The sequence below is a fragment of the Ctenopharyngodon idella genome, chromosome 1 (assembly GCF_019924925.1).
Source record: "Ctenopharyngodon idella isolate HZGC_01 chromosome 1, HZGC01, whole genome shotgun sequence".
Lineage (NCBI taxonomy): Eukaryota > Metazoa > Chordata > Actinopteri > Cypriniformes > Xenocyprididae > Ctenopharyngodon > Ctenopharyngodon idella.
In genome coordinates, this window is record NC_067220.1 from 2,426,380 (window position 1) to 2,453,273 (window position 26,894).

General features: G+C 37.1%; 1 protein-coding gene across 1 annotated transcript in view; it reads right to left on the minus strand.

Annotated features, from left to right (window-relative positions):
- LOC127511382 (uncharacterized) overlaps nucleotides 1-26,894 on the minus strand; it is a 72,491-nt gene that overhangs the window by 19,016 nt on the left and 26,581 nt on the right. The window contains exons 10-21 of the mRNA XM_051892181.1: nucleotides 17,264-17,355; nucleotides 17,013-17,098; nucleotides 16,590-16,678; nucleotides 16,368-16,422; nucleotides 15,243-15,340; nucleotides 9,255-9,317; nucleotides 7,169-7,222; nucleotides 4,704-4,766; nucleotides 3,920-3,988; nucleotides 3,704-3,808; nucleotides 3,354-3,528; nucleotides 615-766 (exon numbers count right to left, since the gene is read on the minus strand). Of these exons, the coding sequence (XP_051748141.1) occupies nucleotides 615-766; nucleotides 3,354-3,528; nucleotides 3,704-3,808; nucleotides 3,920-3,988; nucleotides 4,704-4,766; nucleotides 7,169-7,222; nucleotides 9,255-9,317; nucleotides 15,243-15,340; nucleotides 16,368-16,422; nucleotides 16,590-16,678; nucleotides 17,013-17,098; nucleotides 17,264-17,355 (1,101 nt within the window). The remainder of the gene's footprint in view (nucleotides 1-614; nucleotides 767-3,353; nucleotides 3,529-3,703; nucleotides 3,809-3,919; nucleotides 3,989-4,703; nucleotides 4,767-7,168; nucleotides 7,223-9,254; nucleotides 9,318-15,242; nucleotides 15,341-16,367; nucleotides 16,423-16,589; nucleotides 16,679-17,012; nucleotides 17,099-17,263; nucleotides 17,356-26,894) is intronic.

Consider the following 26,894-nt stretch of genomic DNA (forward strand, 5'->3'; position numbering starts at 1 on the left):
TAGTAGAATGTTATTTAAGGGTTAGTATGATGTTCCTGAAACATTCTTTCAATCATTCAAACACCTGCTGTGAACAAGCACTGAAAGAAAGAGAAATAAGAACACAAACTACAACTTTCTTGTTTTTATAGAAGCTAGACTGTTTTGAGAAATCAGTGTTATAAAGTTTATGTTGGCAGCTTTTTTGTTTAATTTCTTGTGTTTTTTAATGTCAATAGCAAGTTTGGTTCTGTTAGTCAGTTGTGACAATACTATATATGACGTTCAAATTGCATCCAATTAATTGTGAAACAGTGTTGGTTAATGCCCTGTAATTCATAGTACCCATAAACTAATCTTCTCACCTATGCGAAAAAAAAAAAAAATAAATAAAATAATAATAATAATGATAATAATAATAATAATTTACAAAAGAACGTGAAAAAAGGATTTGTATTTTCATCTATTTTCATTCTTCTGTCATAACTCTGATTATAGTAACTTCAAGGCTGTAATCTTTTCTTTAGTTTTTAGAAAGAGCAGTAAGTAGCTATTATAGTTGTAACGCTGTATGAGTTAGACGTAAATGCTTTGTAAATTATACACTTTCTTTTGCCTTTAATAGTTAGTTTTACCTTCCTTGAAGCATCTTCTTCTTTTTCTTCTTTTTTTTCTTCTTTTTCTTCTTTTTTTTCTTCTTTTTCTTCTTTTTCTTCTTCTTCTTTTTCTTCTTCTTCTTCTTCTTTTTCTTCTTCTTCTTCTTTTTCTTCTTCTTCTTCTTCTTCTTCTATGAAAAGGCATATTATAATACCTCAATAATCAGAAATTATAACAAACATGATTTTACAACTATAATTAAAAAGTGATTTTATAACTCCATCAGAGTGACACACGGACACCCCCTCCCCCTACTTTCTGAAAAAGTAGATTCAGTAGAGCCTTTTTTTTGTTTTTGTTTTTTTTTTGTATTTATTTTCTTAATTAATATGGAAATATTAAAAATATATATATATATATATATATATATATATATATATATATATATATATATATTATTTAATTAAATTATACTCTAAATAAGAATAAAAGAATAAACTACCAGTAGGTTTCATTCATTAATTCATTCAGGAGTGAAGTAATGGTCCATTGAATCATTTGTTTCATTGATTCGTTCAAAATGCAGATTCAGAAATGAAATGCCATGTGTTGCTCGAAGACGAACAGTTCTGCTTTGTCTTTATATTTTAGTTGGAAAAATTTAGTAGTATTGCATTTGCACTTGTGCAGTTTAGGACAAAAACAGCACTCGTGATATTACGCTCATTACTTGTGTGATATAGCTTACATCATATGATGTTGTAAGACTTGATTTTCCTGCTAAGACAAAAACTGAGATCAAGCACCCTGCAATAAAGCAATAAAACTCATCTGGAGAGAAGATCTCTAAGAAATAGCGTAGGACAACGCCTTGCCCTCACACATCTACAGGATGCAATAGCCCTCCCCCCAACACACACACACACACACACACACACACACACACACACCCTCCTTCCTTTTCCCCTGACTCAAGTCACTGAAAGTTCTCCAAGAAGTATAATGGAGAACTGGACGCCCGTCCCGAGGTGACTAGAGAGTACATCAGTTTCAGTTTGGATCCAGCCTCTTAAGAAGACCTCAGATGACTAAAACTTTGGAAGAGACGGCGCCAACTCCTGCGATGACTTCAGAAGATGCAACATCTGGATCAACACGCACATTCACATTCAATAAATCCTAATTATTGTTAATATGTAATTCATTTTTCCAGGAGCTCTTTGCTTCTACCTCCAATTAAATTGCTAACAGTGATTGTATGTTAATCGCCTAAATTATTACATTATTAGCTAACTGCAGTCTCCAAATTGTAATGTTGATATGCATTCTCTGTAAAGCTGCTTTGAAACGATATGTATCGTGAAAAGCGCTATACAAATAAATGTGAATTGAATTGAATTGAATAATGTATCTGGTGTATCTATTGCTTTTTCCTTTCATGTTTGGTATCATTTTAAATGTCTCAGTGCGATTGGTAAAATGGTCTCAATTTCACAGCAGTCACTGGTATTATGAAAAAGATTGAAAACTAAGGATAATTCTGTCCTCCTTTTGGGTGTTGAAAAACCCACTCCTCTCCCCCAAAACAGGTGTTGGTGTAATAAATATTTACAACCCTTTTGTTCTGGTCTGTATATAAGGTAAAGTACAAAGCAGTCATGCGGGATCATCTGTAGCCAGAAGCCCCCGTGCAGAGATGGGTGAATGTCTGAAGACACTCACACATCACTGTATGTATATGCATTTCTTTGGGTAACTGACGTTATGCATTTATTATTTCTGAATTGGCTTCTAATTGTCTAACTGTAATGTAATTGGCATGATACATTTTTACTTGACAAATAAAATATTATATTTGGTTTATTCTGTATTATTCTTAATTCATTATTTCTAGTAGATTAAAGCGAAGGTATTACCGCAAATCTGTGTTCAGGATTGATCATACGGAAGGTTTAATAGATGGAGCATAGGGCACATCAATTAAGTCCATTTCGATTTCTGACTATCGCTGCCTTAAATAAGTTGCAGTTTTCATAAATATATAAAAACTATGCTTTTTGTTACGAGTAAGCAGAGCGCGACCGACTTAAAGGTAGATATTTACCCTGCATCCAATGTTTAAGGTCAGAACTGACGAGTTTGTGTCCGGGAAGAGCATTCAGTCGGCCAAAGTGACTTTTCTAAAGCGATACCGGGACCACAGTGAACGAATAATTGAAGATGTAAGGTAATCAGAATAATCAAAAATCTAAATTAATGCATAACCAATGATTCATTTCTATTTGGAAACACAACCTAAGAATGAGAATCATTTGAAATTGGAGTCAGATTAAACGAGTGAAATTAAATAAACTTCACAGAGGCGCTGAAAAGACATACACGCGTTAACCTTCGCCCAGGCCGTCGGATTCCGTTTTGGGCCGATGCAGGGTTCCTTATAATGTAAATATGAGACAAAAACTCAAACGGGTGCATTTTTGCCCCATATCCTGAATTTTAGTGACTTTCTGACTACATTCAATAGGCTCCATTATACAGTTAGTTGTTGCCCTGCATCATATTCAGCATCAGTCAACTGTATGAAATGTAAGATGACCTATGTAGGTCTGGGGCGGGGCAAGTGAGTTTAATACAATAATAATTTTAACACGTTATTTTTTTCAGTAATTAATTAATCTAATTAATGCATCAAATTGACAGCCCTAACATACACAACACAGATGCTACACTAATACACATACATATAAATGCATATATAGTAGCAAAATTGCAGTTACCTGAATGAGGCCCAAAATCAATGAAGTTGTTTTTATTGCTTTTGCACCACTCATGAAAGTACTTATGAAAGTACTCAGCTTTCTGCTGGACCTCCTCCTGATTCTCCCAATCCTTCGGATCGTAATAGACCCTCACAAGCCATTCATGAAACTTCTGTGGCTTGAGACTGGACACCTGCAGGGACACATTACAAACTACAGTAATCTGAAAATCATCACACTCAAATCCCTTCATTCATTACACATAATTTATTTTAGCGAGTCAGACAGACAATCCAATGCTCAAGAGATTCACAGTCATGAATAAGAATTCTGTATAATAAATGTTTGAGAGAAGTGAGATTTTGTACCTGATACTTCTCCATCTTGAAGGCTTTGTTTGGCTCCTGCTTGCTATAAAAATGAACATTTTCAATGGGCTCATTACCCACTTCACCAAAACCCATCTCAAGAACCTGAATGAGAAGAAATTTCAGATAGGATAGAAAGATTAATGTGAAAATGAAGAGGTACAAAATAAGCATTTTTTTCATTATTATTTCCCCCCCCCCCCCATTTAAACATACATGAATTTCACAGTCCTCAGCTCCCTTAGGTGCCTGCGGATCAGACTTCCAGCATTTCTCCAGAAGTTTCTGATGTTTTTGAATTGTAAATTGGCAATTAGACACATAATCACATATCAAAGTCAAATGAAATAGACAAAAGTTATTCAGTAAACACTCCTGTTTAAAAGTTTGGAGCCAGTAAGATATTTATTATTATTTCAAATAAATGAACACTTTAATTCAGCAAGAACACATTAAATTTATCAAAAGTAAAGACATTTATAATGTTATAAATGATTTCTAATTCAAATAAATGTTGTTCTTCTGAACTTTCTAGTAGTCAAAGAACAATATTGACAATATTACCATGTTACTGCATTACTGATTTAATACACACAGCCTTGGATAAACATAAAACATCTGGCTGACCAAAAACTTTTGAACAGTACTATATATATATATATATATATAAGGCTTTTCTGTCTTTAACATTATGTCTAAAATGTATGTTGTGTGTTGTGACTACAAACTAACAAAATAAATCTGATAGTACCGACACATGTGTGAGCATCACATGATACACATTAATACAAAAGAACAACAAAAAACAAAAAAACAAACAAAAAAACTACAATTTACATCCATACACAAGTACGCAAATGTTGTCTATATATCTAGGGATAATAGATATCAGTAATTCTTTTTGTGTGTGTGTTTGTAGGGGCTTATTAAACCATATTCATTATACAATAAATCTGTACAATGAATGACTGAGACATTTATAAAATAGGGAATGAATTACCTGATAGACTTTGATCTTGAAGGCTTTAACAGGCTGGGCTTTGGAGCCGTCCTCCTTTTTTTGCTAAATGATTTTGAAAAATGAATCATATAAGCATACACTACAATAAATGAAAAAGTTAAATAACAATAATATAATCATTAGGACTGTCAAATGATTACATTTTTTAATCTAATTAATTACATGTGGTGGTGATTAATCTAATTAATCTCACATCAAATTTGGCTGAGAAATTACTCCCAAAAGATACTTCAAAGTCATTATTGTGTAAAGCATCAAATAGACATTACAAAAAGTAGCTTCAGAAAGAAATATTTGATTTGATTCAACATAAAATTTATTACACACTCTTTTGGACCTTGAGGGTGGCGAGTAAATGATGACTGAATTTTCATTTTTGGGTGAACAACACCTTTATTGTTTTTTTTGTTTTTTTGTTTTTTTGAATTAATTTGATTCGTTCAGTCGGCTGATTCATTCAGGAGTGAAGTAAATGGTTCTGGTAACATTTTATTTTAGGGTCTTTTAACTAGTTGCTTATCAGCACGCATATTACTAGATTATTGGCTGTTTATTAGTACTTATAAAGCACATATTAATGCCTTATTCTGCATGATCTTATTCTACATTCTTAATCCTACCCAATACCTGAACTTAACAACTAACTTACTAACTATTAATAAGCAGTAAATTAGGAGTTTATTGAGGGAAAAGTCGTAGTTAAAGGGTTACTTCACCCAAAAATTAAAATTCTGTCATTAATTACTCACCCTCATGTCGTTTCACACCCGTAAGACCTTCATTAATCTTCGTAACGCAAATTAAGATATTTTTGTTGAAATCCGATGGCTCAGTGAGGCCTGCATAGCCAGCAATGACATTTCCTCTCTCAAGATCCATTAATGTACTAAAAACATATTTAAATCAGTTCATGTGAGTACAGTGGTTTAATATTAATATTATAAAGCGACGAGAATATTTTTGGTCAAAAAACTAAATAACGACTTATATAGTGATGGCCGATTTCAAAACACTGCTTCAGGAAGCTACGGAGCGTAATGAATCTTTTGTGTTGAATCAGCGGTTCGGATCGCGTGTCAAACCGCCAAACTGCTGAAATCATGTGACTTTAGCGCTCCAAACCGCTGATTCGACACGCTGATTCATAACGCTCTGAAGCTTCATGAAGGTGGGTGAACTAACCCTTTAATAGTGATTATGTGTTCACTATACTAAAGTGTTACCACGGTCCTCTTTATGAATGGTCCATTGAATCATTAGGCTTGTTGGACTTGAAGCGGCGCTGCACCCACCGATCGGTGTATAACATCAAAGTACAGCCAGAGCAACTGGAGAGCAGATGGCTCTGTTTGCATTTGAACAGTTCTGCTTTGTTTTTATATTTTTTTTGAAAAAATTGTGCAAAACAGACAATATTGTTAAAAATAACACAAAATTAACTTATGTATTGAACTGTTGTATAAAATCAGTATTACATTTGCACTCGTGCTATTCGGTGCTTAACTATATCATATGATGTTAATTTGAGACAAAAACTCAAACAGGTGCATTTTTTTGCCCTTATATCTTGAATTTTAGGGACTTTCTGACTACATTCTATAGGCTCCGTCATGCAGGTAGTTGTTGCCCTGCATCATATTCAGCATCAGTCCACTGTATGAAATGTAAGATGACCTATGTAGGTCTGGGGCGGGGCAAGTGCTCTAAATAATGCATTAAATCGACAGCCCTAATAATATTGTGACAATTTTATAAAACTGGCACTTCACATGAGACTAACACTGTCATTACTGTCACGGCCACGGATGCCGCCCATCTCTTCCTTGTCTCACCCTTGAAGGCCATTACGATCACTGCAGTTCTAGCATATATTTCTTAGTAACTAAAACCCACAGCTTCACTATTAGTAGAGAGACGCTGCCTGGTACAATTAATTCACATGCAATTGCTCTCTCACTAATGCATTCATATAAATGTAATCTTTACTGAGCTACTTTATCTGTATCTGATTTAGAACAAGCAGAAATCTGTGAGAAATATAATGGCCCAGAGAGAAGAACCGATAAAAATGAGCTGTTATGTAGGAACAATTGTCATGTGGGCAGGGCTGTGTCATATGCCGTAGATGTGCTGAAGGCAAACCCGTTCAAGTCTCAGCTCGAGGTTCAGGCTGATTTGTTCAATGACATCATCAGCGACTAGTCGATGTCGACTCGAAGTCATTCAACCCCTAGTACGCACACACACATGTGCACACACACACACACTCACAAACAGTGTTTTCATATTTTATGGAGACTCTCTTAAGACATAATGGTTTTTACAAACTATATATTCTATCCCCGCAACACTAACCCTAAACCCAAAATATATTATATATATATATATAATTGCAACATGATAATCCTGTGCCACAAATGCAAAGTGAGAAATTGAATGACTACCTTAATCTTGAAGGCTTCATCAGGCTTGTCTCCCAAACTGGCCAGCAGTATGTCCTAAAGCATTCAGAAGGGTAAATGGTATATAAAACATGGAAATACACTAAATAAAATAGCTAAATAAATATAAAGCTTTTATCTTAAACTATATTGTGCAGTGAGCTTTGAGTCCAAACTGATAAAATGTTAAAATATCTGATAAAGCTGACATGTCTCTGAAGATAGTATAGTGTCCCAGAGTCATATTTTAATACATGAAAGAGTGATGAGTTGTTGTAAGCCCTAATGGAATTTAGGAATACAAATCTGATTACATACAGGTGCATCTCAATAAATTAGAATGTTGTGGAAAAGTTCATTTATTTCAGTAATTCAACTCAAATTGTGGATCTCGTGTATTAAATAAATTCAGTGCACACAGACTGAAGTACTTTAAGTCTTTGGTTCTTTTAATTGTGATGATTTTGGCTCACATTTAACAAAAACCCACCTATTCACTATCTCAAAAAATTAGAATACTTCATAAGATCAATAAAAAAAGGATATTTTAAACAGAAATGTCAGGCTTCTGAAAAGTATGTTCATTTCTATGCACTCAATTCTTGGTTGGGCCTCCTTTTGCCTGAATTACTGCAGCAATGCGGCGTGGCATGGAGGCGATCAGCCTGTGGCACTGCTCAGGTGTTATAAGAGCCCAGGTTGCTTTGATAGCAGCCTTCAGGTCATCTGTTGGGTCTGGTGTCTCTCATCTTCCTCTTGACAATACCCCATAGATTCTCTATGGGGTTCAGGTCAGGCGAGTTTGCTGGTCAATCAAGCACAGTAACACCATGGTCATTGAACCAGCTTTGGTACCTTTGGCAGTGTGGGCAGGTGCCAAATCCTGCTGGAAAATGAAATCAGCATCTCCATAAAGCTTGTCAGCAGAAGGAAGCATGAAGTGCTCTAAAATTTCCTGGTAGATGGCTGCGTTGACTGTGGACTTCAGAAAACACAGTGGACCAACACCAGCAGATGACAGCAGCCCAAATCATCACTGACTGTGGAAACTTCACACTGGACTTCAACATGGTTTCTGTGTCTCTCCACTCTTCCTCCAGACTCTGGGACCTTGATTTCCAAATGAAATGCAAAATTTACTTTCATCTGAAAAAAGCACTTTGGACCACTGAGCAACAGTTCAGTTCTTCTTCTCCTTAGCCCAGGTAAGACGCTTCTGACGTTGTCTTTGGTTCAGAAGTGGCTTGGTACGTGGAATGTGACAGTTGTAGCCCATTTCCTGAAGACGTCTGTGTGTGGTGGCTCTTGATGCACTGACTCCAGCTTCAGTCCACTCCTTTTGAAGCTCTCTTAAGTTATTAAATCGGCTTTGCCTGACAATCTTCTCAAGCCTGCGGTCATTCCCTTCACTTGTACACCTTTTCCTACCACACTTTTTCCTTCCAGTCAACTTTCCATGAATATGCTTTGGCACAGCACTCTGCGAACAGCCAGCTCTTTCAGCAGTGACCTTCTGTGGCTTACCCTCATGGTAGAGGGTCTTGATGATCGTCTTCTGGACAACTGTCAAGTCAGCAGACTTCCCCATGACTGCTGTTGGGATTACTGACCTAAACCCAGTATTTATACCCTGAGAATGGTAATTTAATAGAACTTGAAATTAAATATTCTAATAATTTGAGATACTGTTGTTTTGATTTTGATGAGCAGCAAGCTGTCTGGAAATATTTTACTTTATGTCTAATAAATCTAGAATATATTTAAGTTTTACTTTTTGAATTAAATTACATGATATTCTAATTTATTGAGATGCACCTGTACTATTTTGGAAAGCAGTGCCTATTTTTGGTGGCAATGCTGCACTATCTGCTCATCTCTTTAGTGAGTGTGCTGTAGGTGCACATCAAAATCCTGAGTGTTAAAATAGCACCTGGTATTTTGATGTGTGTCTGAAATGAGTGGATTTGCACTTAAACCCCTCTTCAAGTTTCTGAGTGAGTGGGTGCTTCAGGACTCTTTAAATTGTATTAATCATGACAACAATTCGATACCATACATTTTTTAGCTAAGTGAGAGAGGAAATTAGTACCTGATACACTTTAGTCTTGAAGACGTCACCTGAATGGGTTCTCAAGCTGGCCAGCAGTTTTTCCTGACACAGACAAAATTAATCTGATGATTCTACAACTAACACTACATACTATATAACCTTATAAATCTGAAAACGTATCAATTATGAACAGGCAGGAGGGAATGAGATTCTGCATCAGTAGTTGACACTATGGGAACTCATCAAGCACACTGGCCTCAACCACCTAGTGAGAAAGTCTGTGCTTGGAGATTTTCAAATGCCTCCAAAGCATGCATTGCACTCATGTGGGCTCTGTGGCAGTCAAGATGCGGACTGACATCAAGAGCTGCCTCTAGTATTATCACGGCTACACCAAGATCTCCCTCACAGTCAACATTCACACCCCATTCACTCTTCCTGGAGTTCAATCACACTTACTTTGAGCTCATTACCACACTCATCAAAAACATCTCAGGTTACTCATGTAACCATGGTTCCTTGAGAAGGGAACAAGACGCTGCATCAATGATGACACTCTGGGGAATGCCTTCAGCATGACTGTGTCTGAAGCCATGTGCAACTTAGTCCAATCTTGATTGGTGCAATGTCATCCCGTGATGTGTGCCGGCGGAAAGCAGAAGCTATAAAGGAGGTGGTCTCACCGCTGTTTGTCAGCCTTCTGATCAAATGAAGCAAGCGGCTTCAGGCATGCAGGAAATATGGCAAAGGGACGCAGTGTCTCATGAGTAACCTGAGACGTTCCCTTTCGAGGGAACTTACACTGCATCGATGATGACACTTTGGGGAATGTAATACCCACTTCGCCATGCTGACAAAATGCCTGCCCTGGTGTGAAAATAAGGCACAACTCAGCACATGAGGACTTGGGCCCCATGAGTGTCTGGTAGGTCCAGGCTATAAAACCTGGTAAAAGTATGTGGGGAAGACCACCCCGCAGCATTACATATGTCATGGAGGGATAAATACGCTGCTAGAGTCTCCTCTAATTTTGGCATAACACCGTAACCATTCTCTTAGAACCCCGTGATAGATGAATAATAATGAACCGTGGGGCTCGAAAGCCTGGTTGAAAATGGCTTTTTTCAAGATCTAGAAACCTCAGTGTAAAGATCCTGGAAGAATGGTAAGCCCCGATGTGGAGGTTGTGATTGTGCTGACTGTATAGGAAGCGCTCATCTAATTTGTTCTTTCTATGCGCTTCTTGTCTCTCAGCTGGTCAGTCAATGTTTAATTTGGACACAGCTTGAGACAAAACCTCCACTAACTCCTCATACTGTGGTGATTGGGCTGGCGAGTCAACTAATTCACCTGCATCAACACTGAGAATGTCTAATTCCTCAGAAGACGAACCCATTGTCATGCGCTCACACGGGGCAGAAGAAGCCGCGGAGCAGGCTTCCGTATCCCGATGGTGAGCACCAGATTCAGATGTTGAGGGCTAAGAAAGGGCCAAAGCCGTCTCAAGCTCCTCCCCTAAATCCATCTGCGATCCCCATGAGTGAAGTGCGCACCACGTGGGGTGCAGAGCTGGTTGCTTTGATCGAATAAAGCCAGCCGGGAGCGCAGCGTTCTAAGGGGCAAACGCTCGCAATCAACCCCCCCGAGGGCTGACCGAGCTCTGCTCCCAAACAGCTCACACAAACGTTGTGCGTATCTCCACTCATAATAAAACGCAGGCAGGGATGAACACAGTTCCTAAACTGCTGCTGTTCACTCGCCATTTCAATAATAATATATGTGGGACAGACAACACCAAATAGGACTGACAAAGACACAGAATGCTTGCTGAAGATCAGAAAGCTGACAAACAGCAGTGAGACCGGCTCCTTTATAGCTTCAGCTTTTGTTAGTCAACAAGAAGAGGCTTAGTCGACCAAAATGTTATTAGTCGCTTAGTTCCAAGAAAAAAAATCCAGAGGAATTAACAGCTGGTCTATGAGGTAAATACAGTACATCGGGCAGGGCATCCAAACTATTAATAAATGTGCGATTAGTTGACTAATGCTTAAAATGAATGACTACTAGTCAGCCAGAAAAATATTTAGTCGAGGGCAGTCCTAGATTTATGTTTGCTGTTGGTTGGAAGTCTTCAAGCCTGCTCCTGGGGACCGACTGTCCTGCAGAGTTTAGCTACAAAACAAGTCAAACACACCTGCAGCAACTAATCAAGCTCTTTAGAAATGTTTGAAAATACACACATGCAAGTGTGCTGATGCTGGTTGGACATAAACTGTGCAGGACAGTGGGTCCCCATGCAGGAGCAGGGTTAAAGACCTCTGCTGTTGGTTGTAAGGCACAGTGAGATTAGGAAAATCACAATACAACTGAAACTTCTTCAGCATATTATTATGCCCAAATTAAATGGAAGAAGAGTGAAGGACTGCAGAGTGATAAGCTAAGCTCAGAAGGGAATGGCCAAAACCTTGGGCCCCAACTCTGAACATGGGCTAAAGTAAAGTGATGAGTTAAGCCTTGTTTATACTTTCGCCTGGCTCTGCAGCGCAAGCCTCCACTGACTGTGTCCGCTCCTCCCGAAATGGTTGAGGCGTTTATACTTGACGCACTCGCCATTGTATTATTCTTTGAAACGACGGGGGCGACTGCTAGTAATTATCCTCTAAACCAAGGGTGTCCAAACTCAGTCCTGAGGGCCACTGTCCTGCAGAGTTTACCTCCAACTCGCCTCAACACACCTGACTGTATATCTAGCTGATTACCTGATTAGCTGCTTCAGGTATGTTGGTTGAATTGGGGTTGGAGCTGAACTCTGGCCCGGTGGCTAGAGCCAGTGCCCCTCTGCCCTCATCAGCTGAGATGCCCCTCTTGCCCCCCTCACCCCCAGAAGATTCCCGTAAAAGCATTCTGTTCCGCTAAAGTTAAAGATCCACTACTTCTGCTAATCCGCTCCGTGTTTTCCCACTCGTTCCGCAGCATTGCTCAGTCTGTGGCTGCGCCCACTTTCTGGAAAGTGGAGACGACAGTTCCAGAATGTTGTCCCATTAACAGGTAGATTACAAACTACAATTCACATTACAGACAGTGGTTGATCTGCAGAATTAGTCATTTGGTAGTTTTTTTATTTTTTGTATTTCTGTCTGTAATGTTTTGCTCCTGGTCTTCCAATAGTGCTAATAACTTGTGCAATAGGCTATATTCGTTCTTAGAAGATAATTAATTGTTTAATCAAAATATGGTTTATGATTTGTTCAATTATATATATAACACCAAATTTGCTGTTGTCACACTTTGTAGACATAAAAAAATGCCTTCACAAAAAAGAATACAGAGTGAGAAAGAGCAAAGGGAGGTTAAAGCCTGTTCAACATTGCAAACAGGTATTATCATATAGAATATTAAGCAGACAGATTGTCACACTTTAACTCCTGTAAAACATATTTCCCATTATAATCAATTGTCTCAGTTAATACTAGTATAACAAACATTACTGCTCAAAAGTTTAGGATCGGTAAGATTTTATTCTTTTTAAAAGAAGTTTCGTCTGCTCACCAAGGCTGCATTTATTTAATTAAAAATACAGTGAAAACAGTAATATTGTGAAATATTATTACAATTTAAAATAACTGTTTACATTTTAAAAAATATTTTCAAATAGAAATTTATTTCTGTGATCAAAGCTGAATTTTCAGCATCATTACTCCAGTCTTCAGTGTCACATGATCCTTCAGAAATCATTCTGATATGATGATTTGCTGCTCAAGAAACATTTATTGTGTACAATTGTACAAAATATTTGTGTACAATATATATATATTTTTTTAGGATTCTTTGATGAACAGAAAGTTCAAAAGAGCAGCATTTATCTGAAATATAATCTTTTGTAACATTATAAATGTCTTTACTGTCACTTTTGATCAATTTAATGCATCCTTGCTGAATAAAAGTATTAATTTCTTTAATTTCTTTAAAAAAAAATAAAAATAAAAATTCTTACTGACCCCAATGTTACAAAACATTGTATAATGTTAGTGTATAATGTTACAAAAGCTTTGTATTTCAGATAAATGCTGTTCTTTTGAATTTTCTATTCATCAAATAATCCTGAAAAAAAAAAAGTACACAACTGTTTTCAACATTGATAATAATCAAATGTTTCTTGAGCAGCAAATCATCAGAGAATGATTTCTGAAGGATCATGTGACACTGAAGACTGGAGTAATGATGCTGAAATTCAGCTTTGCCATGAATAAATTACACTTTAAAATATTTTCAAATAGAAAACAGGTATTTTAAATTGTAATAATATTTCACAATATTACTGTTTTTACTGTATTTTTAATTAAATTAATGCAGCCTTGGTGAGCAGACGAAACTTCTTTTAAAAACATTAAAAATCTTATCGATCCTAAACTTGAGTGGTAGTGTACGTCATATTTATGATATTTTATTAAGACCATATTAATAGTATACACAATTAAAAAAGATAAGTTGTATCTTAGCATAGTAGGGTACAATGGGGCTAAATGCACACCCTAAGAAACATTTATGGAGCAACAGATTTTCTGTGAAAATAAATCATAAAAGTGGTTTGTTTGTTTAAAAATCTTATAAATGTATCAGGTGACGAAGGGGGCCTTTTACCCCACAGACACACGGGCAAAAGACACATTGTTGATACAAATACTTTAGCTAAAATAATATGTTTTTAATAATTGTTACATCCTCGCCTTCCCGGACTCCGTTTCCCAGGATCCTCCTTGCTCCACTCCTGTTTTCACTTCCCTCATTCAGCCTTCCCGCCATTTCCCTGGATTCCCTGCACCTGTTGTCTTCGTCAGCACTCCCTTTAAGTTGGACTCACTCCCTGCACTCCTTTGTCAGTTCTAACGTTATTCTAAATGTGTATGGTTGTGTTTCTTGCTCCTTCGTTGATTAAATACCCATATTATCGTGGATTTCCGTATTCGCCTCGTCTCTACACTACCTCCATGTAACAATAATGTCTAAGTTAATACTTGTTCAAAATAATCACTTTGGCAAAGTTTGTACTATTTTCTGGTTATTTTGATAAAATAATTTGTTTTAGTTAAATATACTGTTGTTAAGATATCTTAATATAAAAATATATTTTAAAAATACTACTTAAATCTACAACATTTTAACATTCAAACATTAAATATTAGATCAAATTAGCGCAGACTCAACTTTTTGGAAGAGTAATTACAACAACATAAATTAAATTAGCACTAAAGCCTAACAATTGTATTTACAATATTGTAAAAGGTTTGGGTTACACTTTATTTTAAGGTGTCTGTATTACAGTGTAATTATATATTTAAGTACTGAGTAATGACAATTAACTACATGTACTTACAATAGGGTTAGGGTTAGGATGAGGGTTTGGTTTAGGGTTAATTGCACGTAATTATGCATAATTTCTAGTTATTACTACAGTAAATACATGTGTATTTACATATGTAACAATGACACTGTAAAATAAAGTGTCACCGAGGTTTGTTATTCATTTTCTATATTAAGATGATACTCAACCCCCTTATACTGCCCCTTTTTTTTTTTTTTGGTTTGGGCCACTGCCCCTCAAAATGTTTGTGCACGGCCCTGTATGCAGGCAATCAGAAATCATCATTCCCATAGTATCAGCTACTCACACAGCACTAAGGTCACTGTCTTGAATGGGAACTCAAATTTATGCAGATGTAATTACTGAATTCAAAATCATTAAATTAAAATCCTTACATAAATTTCAAAGTCCTCCAGAATTTGATGTCGTTTTTTAAAATCTTCGACCATCTTCTCCCAGTGTTCTGTCAGCATTTTCTAAAAGTTTTTGAGAGGAAAAAGGCAGTCTGTAAGGATTACAGTCTTTAAAGACTACAATTTGATTCACTGACTATGGGGTGTTTGTTTGCTGTGATATTTGATGTGTCAATGTGAAGGTCATAGTAAATATCAATAGGTTAGCTTTTACACAGAGTAAACATCGGACATTTTAACACAGTAGGGTACCTTTAATCCATCTTCCTTTAGTCGGGCCTCTCCCACGAACTTTGGCAGCCGTCTGTTGACAACGTCTTCTAGAATGCTTCGGGCTTTAGACAGATTGTCTGGATGGAAAGGGTCAACAGAATATTACTATAGTCTGTCTGAGTACTTGATTCAAACTGGCTGAAATGTGCATAAAAACAAATGAGTTCAGTTTAATTACTGTTCTAAATGAATGTGCTGCTGTTGGGTTTATTTTATTGTCTGATGGTTGCCCTGCAGACTCAATAAAATGATATTTTGTTCCATTGCAGTATAAATAATAAATAAAACACAGAACTACAAAACACTCATTATACAGAATAATGAATATTAATTTATGAGCAGAGGAAAAAACAGAGTTAAGGGCACCTTGATGTGCTTTAAAAATATAATTCTATGACAACAAATGAGGGAAAAACAAGGAAGAACATTTAAAAGGGCTAATATTTATCTTGTCATGAATACATGCAGAGAAGTGCTCAGAAATGGCTGACATCAGCTCGTTCGTCCAGCCCCGACTGGAGCCCTGGCAGCCAATCACCACTACAAATCTTGCTGGTATTATGCATTGACATCAGAAGCCGTGGCGTTGCTCTGACTTTGCTTTTCAAACTAGAAGACAGAATTTGCTCTAAAAATGCAAAAATAACTAATTTCCACTTATAAATAAACTTAATGAGTACCTTTAGTGTTTTCAATGATGTGTAGACTGTACATCTGTTAACATCTCAAAAAATGTGTTTTAGGGTTTAGAGCACTAAAACAACAAAGGCTTCTTAGTCTGTGATGTGAAATTCTGATTCATGAAGAAATAATTCAGAACTATTAGTTCAATGAATGATTTGTTTAAAGATTCAGTCATCAACTTCAATGACAGTGTTTCAGTGGCACAGGAAACTGTCATGAAACGTGCACGATGCAACATATTTTGCAAAAAAAATTGCCACAGGTACTTTTTTTCTAATCAGCCTGGGCTGCATAAATTACTTGGAATAAAAAATTCCACTAAATCAATAAAATAAAAAGATAATTAAAAAAAAAAAAAAAAACACAAAGATGATGAAACGCATAAATGCAGACATACTACAGCAGCACAATTAGAGTTACCTGAATCAATGAAGTCTTTCTCACACCACTTCTGAAAGCACTCCTCAGCCTTCTGCTGGTGAGTGGTGAACAATTATATTTAATATTTTCTATCTTCAATAACATACAGTATCATGCAGTGGTCTCTGTCTAAAACCTAATAAAACACTGATGTGATGATGCTAAAACATTAACAAGAATTAAGTCTGCTATATTGGACATTTTTAACAGAAAGCAAGGTACCTCTAATTTATCTTCATTCAATCTGGCCTCTCCAACACACTTTTTCAGATGTGTGTTTGACTTGTTCAAGATCTGATCAAAGATGTGATCTAAAAGAGAAGAGGAAAAGAAAAGGGTCAGTAGAATATTGGTATAGCATAGAATAAACGTTTGTGCGTCAAGCTCTAATCAGCTGACAACTCAGCTGATCCATAATGTCAATCAAAACAATTCAGACTCTTATCAAAGTTATTCTAATCCTCCATTCAGCTGTTTTTCTATTACATGGTTGACAACTGCTTCAGAATGATCAATTACATGTTTGACATAAGTGGTCCTAAATGATAAATGGATGAGATGTATTAACCAAATTTGTAGGTTTCTTTCATTGTTACTTTTAGAAAAGAAACATTCCTCTCAATTTCTATCGATGTCTTATCTGACCTGTGAGTTCTGTGTACTCCAGCATGTCATCTATGGCATTTGAGATCTTCAGTGGGCCATCAGCTAGTACAAGCGCATCCTTGATCCTAATGTACCGAAAGAAACAAGCATACACACGTGAGCAAGAGTAAAATCTGGAGAAATATTAGGATGCAAGCAAAAAAAAAAAAAAAAAAAAAATTGCACAAATATATATGTATTTTTCACAAACAAAAACAAAAACAAAACAAAACAAAAAAAAAAACATTTACTTGACATCGATGATGTAGCCAATCTTGTGCTGAAGGGCCTGACGATGGAGAGTGTATCGAGTGTGAAACATGCCATAAATATTTTCTGCCACCTGAGATAGAGACAAAGAGTAACAGACTAAAAAACAGAAACCGTGTATATTTCATAGTGAAAGGTAGTAAAAATGCCAACAACAGAGCAAATTTATTTGCATTCAAGACAATATTTTTAAACAAGAGGTAAGATTAATGATCATTATTTAAAATGAGTGTTTTAAAATGCAGTACATTGTCTTCAATGGTGTATAAATACCCCAGTCAATTTGGTTAAAAAAAAAAAGAATAAATAAAAATCAGGCATTCTTTATATATTTTCAGTGTACCAAATCTTGTACTGATCTGGATTGTCTATCTGAAAGGACTTTTCCCTTTCAGTCAGTCATGTTCGAAGTCACGTCGTGACAGACTAATTGGGATCTCGCAAGAGATACCAATCTACTTCGAGTGTAACTAAATGAGTCAATGGACATTGGCATGCAAGATTTGTATCAGCTGCACCACCCCGCAGCGCGGGTATATAATAAGCAGCAGGTGCATCACATCTCCAGCTTTTTCGCTTCGGAGCTGAGCGGTTCATTTGTTCCTGCTCTAATCTACAAGCAAGTGTTTTCTAATAGAGTCAGTTCTTCAGGGAAGAAGCTTTCTTTCTGTTTGGTGTTTCGGCACTGCAGCGGTTGTCAAGTCCTCTCGTTGATGTTTGTTTGTGCCTTCTGTGAGCGCTAAAAAGGCTGTTCTCACAGCTGGTAATGGTGCGCTGTTTGAGAGTGCTCACTCTGCACTCTAGGTGCACGGTTGAGACTCAAGCACCTCAAATGAGGTGGAGTCCCTTCGTTTATTCTCCAATTTAGTTTCCCTCCTGGCCACCAGGAAAGGGCTATTTCAGTGAAATAGCTTGGGTGACCTGAGGATTATGGTGAGGGCTTCCCCCTGAGGAACCAATCTCCATGGGTCCCTCCCCCTCTAGAGCATTGCAAGCTGTGCAGCTTCCGGATGGGATTGCTGGTCCTTCTCATGAGGAACCTAGCACTTCATTCTGGGCTCCAGCTGAGGATCAGATGTCAATCACTGTATCACAGAGAGGCCAGACGATGTTCACCTTGGTGGTCCAGAAACGCCCCCTGGCTTTACCTTGCAGAGGTGCAAAAGGTTGTCAAAGTATGCTTTCTCAAAGCCCCCATCTCACAAGTTGCCCAGCAATTCTACGCAGTCAGTAGCAGACTGAGGCAATCAAGAGCTTGCGCCAACGTGCCATCAGAGTTCCTTGTGGGCTGCCCCTCGGTCTGCTCATCGACAAGGGCACCGGCACCCTGTGGGAAAAAAAAACTCTGGCACAGCCTGCTGTACCGTGTCCGCCGCAGGAAACATCACCCCTAAGATGGGTGACCCGGAGATGGCTGCCCTTCACCCTGCATATCACAACCCAATATAAGGTATGTCAGTCAGGAAGCATGACCTGGTTGTCAGGTTCCTTAGGGGGCGAGAAGGTTAAATCCTCCTCGACCTCCCTCCATACCCTCAGTAGAGCTAAAGATTCTTTCTATGAAAACTGTACACCTGGTTGCCTCCATCAACAGGGTAGGGGACCAGGTGGTGAGCCTGCAAGTGCTGCCCCCAGAGGAGGCAGACCCAGCCCTAGCTTTGTCTCATCCGTGCTCTGTGACTGTACATGGACTGAACACAAAGCTTTAGGACCTTAGACTAGCTCTTTGTTTGTTATGGAAGCCAGCAGAAGGGAAAGACTGTCTCCAGTACCAGGCACAAGACGTGCCCTGTCCGTGCCCTGTCCGTTCAGGTTGTGAGCTCACTGTACCAGAAGTGTGTACCTGGACGCTGGCACGAGGTGCCTCGCTGACAGATATCTGTAGAGCTGCTGGTTGGGCAACACCCAACACATTGGCTAGATTCTATAGCCTTCGTGTAGAGCCGGTATTCTCCCGTGTTCTCACCTCAAGTGGGTAGAAGACACAGAGAGGCCTCGGCACCAGGCCTACATCTGTTATATCTATGTGAAACGGTACTAGGCTGGGTGCGCATATGTAGTGAAATAGGCAAGGAGGGATCATGAGGCTTATGCAGGGCACTGGAAGGGGGCAGCAGCTGAGGTGATTTGCTAGGGATCCCAATTTGTCGATCACAAGGTGACGTTGAACATGACCAACTGAAAGGGAACATCTTGGTGACGTATGTAACCCTCTTTCCCTGAAGGAGGGAAAGGACACATCACATCCCGTCGCCACAGTTGATCTACCACTGCTGAGCGGCCGGGTCATCGGCTCGGTTCCTCAGCGAAAACCTGGAGATGCGATGCACCTGCTGCTCATTATATAACCGTACTGTGAGGTGGGGCAGCAGATGCAAATCTCGCATGCCAATTTAGTTAGGATCATTTAGCTACACTCAAAGTAAATTGGTCTCCCTAGCAAGATCCCATTTGGCCGTCACAACGTGATGTCTCTGTTCCCTCCTACAGGGAATGAGTGTTACATACGTAACTGAGACATTTGTTTGGATTTTGGACCCTTGATTCACATTAAATTAATGTTTCTCTTGGACATTTCTTGTTTCTCTTTATAGACTGATATGTAACATGAGTTCATTAGCACATATTTTATATGAGATACAGGTTTATGACAATGCAAAGAGAGGCCAGTTGTAAGTGAAAAGTTGTGAGTCTCTTGGTGAAGAACCAGAACACAAAAGTGTAAGACTGAAAATATCTAAAGATATTTTAAAATGAACAAAGACATTTGCTTTACTGTTTCAACCCCGTCTCTCTTGCTACAAGGGCCATTTGGAAGACACAAAGGTGCTGATAGTGATCAAGCCCTATAGGCCAAAATGTATGTACATCGGGGGCCTACAAATTGTCACACCTTTAGTACAGTGGGGGAAGTTTTAATCTTCTGATTGGTCAGTTTGAATGTCTCACATTTGGGTTTCAGTCACATGGTCAAGGAAGGGATAAAAGAAAATTGTAACTGTTGCTCTGCCTCTTTTTGTTTTTTGTTAGTGCTGCCTGCTTTCTTAGAAAGCATGGCAGCTCAGGGTGGGAATGGACTTGATTTCCTCACACGGCGTCACGGAGTTAAAATAGTATCTGTGGCGAGTGTGGAGGCTTGCTGTCTGGGTGTAGGAGAAGTTGTTGGCCATCAAAACATTCTCTCTGCATCCAGAATGAATAACGTGACCGTGATTTTTTTGAATACGGTGGAAAGAGCAAACGAGGTGGTTACGTGAGGAATAATCATTGATGAAATACTTACACCTGTTTTGCCTCTGATGTTACCATCAAAGAAAGTCACAATTTCGAATATCCCTCCATTCCTTAGTGATGATATTTTGGCGCAAGCGCTTTCACGTTATGGAAAGTTGGTTTTGCCGATCAAAAAGATTGTGATCGGGTGCGAGTCTCCTTTATTGAAACATATTGTTTCATTTAGGAGATTCGCTTTCATGATTATTAAAGATGACGCTGAACTGGACTTGGCACTAAATTTCCATGTGGATGATTTTGAATATGTAGTGTTTGTAACTACTGACAAAATGAAATGCTTCGGATGTGGTAAATCGGGCCACTTAATCCGTTCATGCCCTGACAAGAGTAACGCAGCTGGATGTAGCAAGGATAGTGCTGCAAATGAGGAAGACAGGCCTACTGTAAAACCGTCTGAGGTCGGTCCGGCCGAAGCAGTGCCGACCGCGGATAAACCTGCTGGGGAAGGAACATCTGTCTTGGGGCCTGTGGAAGCTGGATCGACCTCAACGGAATCAATGAATGAAGGTAGGGATACTTCAGAAACTTCTCTAAATGCAGAAACTGGATTGTTGAACAGTGATGTAGAAAATGTGAGGGAAGAAGATGTGTCTGAGTTAGAAATAGAGAATAAGATGTTCAAAGTGCCGACAAAAAGGAAAAATGTGGAAAAGATCAGTAGTGCAAAGTGTTTTAAAAAAGGAGATGTGTTTGAAGAGCAGAAAGAGTCAGAAAGTGAAATGTCTGATTCAAGTATAGTGTTGTCGCAGGCTGAAGGTATAAGCAGAAGCTATGATGTTGATGACATAAAACATTTTCTTAGTATCACAAAAAACAAAAGAGGTGTGATTGTAAAGTAATATTTCCCTGATCTAAAACAGTTTTATGACAAAGCCAAAAGTCTAATAGCAGAAGGGTGCCTTTCAAACAAGGAAGTTTACCGTCTGAAAAAGATTGTGAGGAAAGTTGGTCTGGATTTAAATGAAAATGAGGATTAAGAACATTAGTAATTTGGGTTTGCTTGTGTTTTTTTTGGTTGTTCATTTATTTCAGTATGGCTGAAGTGCAGATTGCCTCCTTGAATGTTAATGGTGCTAGAGATTATAGAAAAAAAGCTGAGCTGTATGAAATAATTAAAAAAATAGATGTTACTTTCATTCAAGAAACGCAAAGTGATGTGAATAATGTTAATGACTGGATGAAGGGTTATCTTTTTTTAGCCACAACACCACATTAAGTGGAGGAGTAGCAATTTTGTTTGCAAAAACCTTTAATCCGATCTCGTACCAAGTTGAGGAGTTTTTGAAGGGTAGATTTTTAAAAGTGAGAGCACAAGTGGAGAATCATAATTTTGTTTTTATTTGTGTGTATGTCCCCAATGCAACCATTGATAGGATATTGTTTTTAGATACACTATGTTCTGTTTTACAAGATGTTTCTAATGATGAGTATTTATTTTTGGGAGGTGATTTTAATTGTACAGTGAGTATTTGTGACAGAAATCATATTGAACCCCATATGCCTTCAAGAAAACGTCTCATTCAAATAATTAGTAAGCATGAGATACTTGATGTATGGAGGTTTTTCATGACGATAAAAGACAATATACTTGGTCACATGCACGTGTTTTATCTCTGGCAAGATTGGATAGATTTTATGTGTTTAAGCATTATGCTGGTATTTTTAAAAACTGTTGTATTTTTCCTGTTGGTTTTTCAGACCATTGCATAGTACAATGTTCCTTTATTTTGAGTTCTGTCAAGCCTAAAAGTGCTTATTGGCATTTTAATTTAACTTTGTTAGATAACAAGGATTTTATACGCACTTTTAAATTGTTTGGGGCTGATTACAGAACAAAAAAAGCATCTTTTCAATCAGTACAAAAATGGTGGGATTTTGGTAAGATACAGATTAAACAGTATTGTCAGCAGTATGCTCACAACAACACCAATGTTTTAAATTAGTCAATGAAAGACTTAGAGACTGGCATAATTAAGATACAAGAATTGGCGGAATTAACAAAACAACAAAGTTATTTGAAAATTCTTTCTAAAAAAAAGAATCAATTGGCAGAATTATTAGGGGTTAAAACACAGGGGGCTTTGGTCCGATCAAGATTTGTAAGTCTTGACCAGATGGATGCACCTTCAAAGTTTTTTTTTAATCTTGAAAGGAAAAATGGACAAAAAAGAATCATTCATGCTTTGCGATCTGAGGAAGGTTTTCTGTTGTCCAACCCTGTAGCGATTAGAAGGAGGGCAATTGGTTTTTATGAGAAACTGTACAGAAGTGAATTAGGACCAGACAATATCAGTGAGAGTGTCTTCTTCAAGGATTTACCAAAGGTGTCTGATGAAGCTAATGCAGAGATTTCAGGTGCGCTCAGCCTGGGAGAACTGCATAAGGCTGTTCAGAGCATGGAATCCGGAAGGGTGCCTGGAATCGATGGCATACCAATAGACTTCTATAAATGTTTTTGGGATGTTTTAGGAGAGGATCTCTTAGAAGTACTCAATGGTAGTTTGGATGAAGGTCTTCTACCTTTGAGTTGCCGGAGAGCAGTCCTAACCCTCCTTTCCAAAAAAGGAGACCTCACAGAGATCAAAAACTGGAGACCTGTTTCACTTCTGTGTAGTGACTATAAAATTCTTTCAAAGATTTTAGTAAACAGACTATCAAAAATTATGAATAAGGTGATCCATCCGGACCAAACCTACTGTGTCCCCAAAAGGTCAATTTTTGATAATATTTCCCTTATTAGGGATATTTATGATGTCTCTAAGTTATCAAATAGTGACATTGGATTGATTTCGCTAGACCAAGAAAAAGCATTCGACAGAGTTGAACACTTATACCTATGGGAAACGTTAAAAGCTTTTGGTTTTAGTAAAAGTTTTATAAATAAAATTAAAGTTTTGTACAGTAATGTTGAGAGCATACTCAAAATTAATGGTGGCTTATGCACTCCTTTTAAAGTTTTTAGAGGTGTGAGGCAGGGATGCCCGCTCTCTGGAATGTTATATTCGTTAGCAATTGAACCTTTTTTAGAGCAATTAAGAAAAAGTGTACAAGGTTTTAATGTGCCAATTTTTAGTCTTTCTGCATATGCTGATGATGTTTTAGTGTTTGTTAGTCAACAGAGTGATGTAGAGGTTTTAATGAGTGTACTTGATGATTTTAAAAAACTGTCTTCTGCTAAAATTAATTGGGAAAAAAGTGAAGCGCTACTAATAGGAGATTGGAAAAGAGGGTGTTTTTCCCTTCCTCCTGGTTTAGTATGGAAAAAAGGAGGTTTTAAATATTTGGGGGTTTTTCTAGGAGATGAAGCAACTGTACAAAAAAATTGGGAAGGAACTACTGAAAAAGTTAAAGGTCGACTTGAGAAATGGAAGTGGTTAATCCCAAATATGTCATATAGAGGTCGGACCTTAGTTATAAATAATTTAATAGCTTCCTCTTTATGGCATAAATTAACCTGCATAGATCCTCCTTTATGTCTGTTAGCAGAGATTCAAGCGATCTTAGTTGATTTTTTCTGGGATAAGTTACATTGGGTTCCACAGAGTATATTGTTTTTACCTGAAGAAGTAGGAGGACAAGGATTGGTGCATCTTCAAAGTAGAACAGCAGCTTTCCGTTTACAATTTTTGCAAAGACTTCTTAGTGGTTCAATAAATTCAAGCTGGAAAGTAGTTGCATGTAAAATACTACAAAATCTTGGGAATTTGAAAATGGAAAGGAATCTTTTTTTTATGGACTTGTCTAAACTGAACATCAATGGAATGCCTATTTTTTATCGGAATGTTTTTAAAGTGTGGAAAGTGTTCAAAATACAAAGGGAAGGACATTTTAAATCTCTTCACTGGCTCCTTGAAGAACCACTTATATATGGAGCGCGCTTTGATTTAACACACAATGACTGTACAATTCCTGGACTCACTGAAACACTTGTGGCTTCCAAAATATGTACAATGGGGAGTCTAGTTAATTTGACAGGACCAGATTTTGAAAATATGGAAAGAGTTGCTATGAGTCTGAAGATTAAGTCAAGACGATTTGTTTTTCATTTATTAGAAAAATAGAAAAAAAGACTCACTTCAGATGAACTGAAACTTTTATCAGACTACTGTGGAAGCAAAATTGTGCCTAATGAAAGAGATGTCTTATCTGATTTTTTTCTTTTACCTGTTTTAGATGATGTTTCAGGAATGTTTCTAAGCTCTGGAAAATCCCTATGTCTTAATTTTTTTTTTAAGTACTGGTAAATCTTTTTATAAAGCTTGTGTTCTTGTTTTTAACAAAAAAACACTCGATAAAAGGGTTGATACACCATGGCGTGATGTTTTAAAAATGTGTGATGATGATAAACCAGAATGGAAATCATTGTATAAGCCACCTTTAAGTAAAAGAGTTGGGGACATACAGTGGAGACTGTTACATGGTGCAATAGCAGTTAATGCTTTTATTTCAGTTTTGAATTCTGATGTTACTGCAGAATGCCCAGTTTGTTTAAAGAGAGAAACTGTTTTTCATGCTTATATGGATTGTTTTAGACTGAAAAGCTTGTTTAGTTTATTACATAATTTATTTGATAGTTTTAATTAATCTTTTTCTATAGATGTATTTATTGTTGGTTTTAAATACATTAGAAGAAAGAGGTTTATTTGTCAGTGTTTAAATTTTATTATAGGTCAAGCAAAATTAGCAATTTATATGAGCAGAAAAAACAAAATAGAACTGGGTGTAGATCAAGATCTTAATACTCTGTTTTTAGCCACAGTAAAATCCAGAATACTTACTGATTTTCATTTCTATTCATCCATGGATGACATTATCACTTTTCAAATGAAATGGTGTAAGAATGAGGCTCTGTGCTCTATTATTGATGGAAAAATATTTTTTTCTCTTTTATTAATGTAAAAAAGTTTTTTTGTTTTGTTTTCCTTGTGGTACAAAAGGTAAATGTAAAACGGTAAATGTTGACTGTTTGAAAAAGTGTTTTATGTGAAAAATTGTAATAAAGTCTTTTTTCAAAATTCAAATTCTCTCTCTCTCTCTCTCTCTCTCTCTCTCTCTCTCTCTCTTTCACTCTCTCTATCTCTCAGGTAACTTTTTTTCATACATGCTGTGTACGATTAATGGTATATGATTTTATCATCTCATACATCTATTTTGTAATTATTTTAAGTGTAACCATAATCAGATATTGTCATTAAACCCTTTCTATTACAAATGATGTGCTAACTAGTTTTGATTTTTAGTATTAACATTAATGTGCTCCCTATTGCAATACAATATTGTCACACTATAGCAACGCTCTCCCACATATTTTGCTATTGTAACTGTGCTTATATCCATCATTGGTATAAGTTGCAGTGGGTGGTAATAGACAAGAAATGTACAGTTTTCTACCATCTTGCTGATAAAGTTTCTTTAGTCGCTCGGCAACCCTACAGCCTGAACCCTTGTAGGAGTTCCACCTTTACAAAAGTGTATACCCCTTTTCCCCCAGAGCTAGTGCTATTGCCAGTTCGGAGTTAGTTCAACTTGCCTTTCCACGGGCTAGAGAGCCAGCACAGAGCCAGGTCTTCACTGCATACGTCTCATCTTTCACAGCAACTCTAGTGCTGCAGCGCCAAACACAAACACACCAAGCTTGTTCAAGAAGCATTGGCTTCTCGCAGACCAGTCATACAGCTTGCCATAATTTGTATAGATGGACATTAAAATCAAGCTACTATTAGCTTGATTAGCTGCTATTTCAAAAATGGCGGTCACAAGTTTCTTTTTGGCAGGGTTGGGGAGTAACGGAATACATGTAACGGTGTTACGTAATCAGGATACAAAAATCCGGTGACTGTAATTCGTTACAGTTACGTCAAAAAATGTAGTAATCAGATTACAGTTACATTTTGAAAAAAGGGGGGATAATATCAGGATTACAATCGTTTCATTTAAAACTAAATAAATCATTATTTTTTCCATAATAACACATATTAAGCGCTGCTTGATATTGCCCTTTTTCTATTTCTTTTTGGATTGACTTTAAAATAGACATAACAAAAAAATTAAACAGAACTCTTAATTTAGAACCCCATGACATTTTACTTTGTTTTCAAAACCCACATTTTTTTCAAAAACAAAATTATGTTATTAATCTTTTAATTATTTTGGCAAAGTTTTATATTCATAAGACAAAAATAACTCAAAAGAAACCCTCATATATTACCTTTTATAACACCGATCTCACAATATATTTTGAAACTCTTTCAAACATGAGATCACAGAACAAAAAGCTTATAAAAACAATACAAATTCTAAAGCTTTTCAAATTCATGT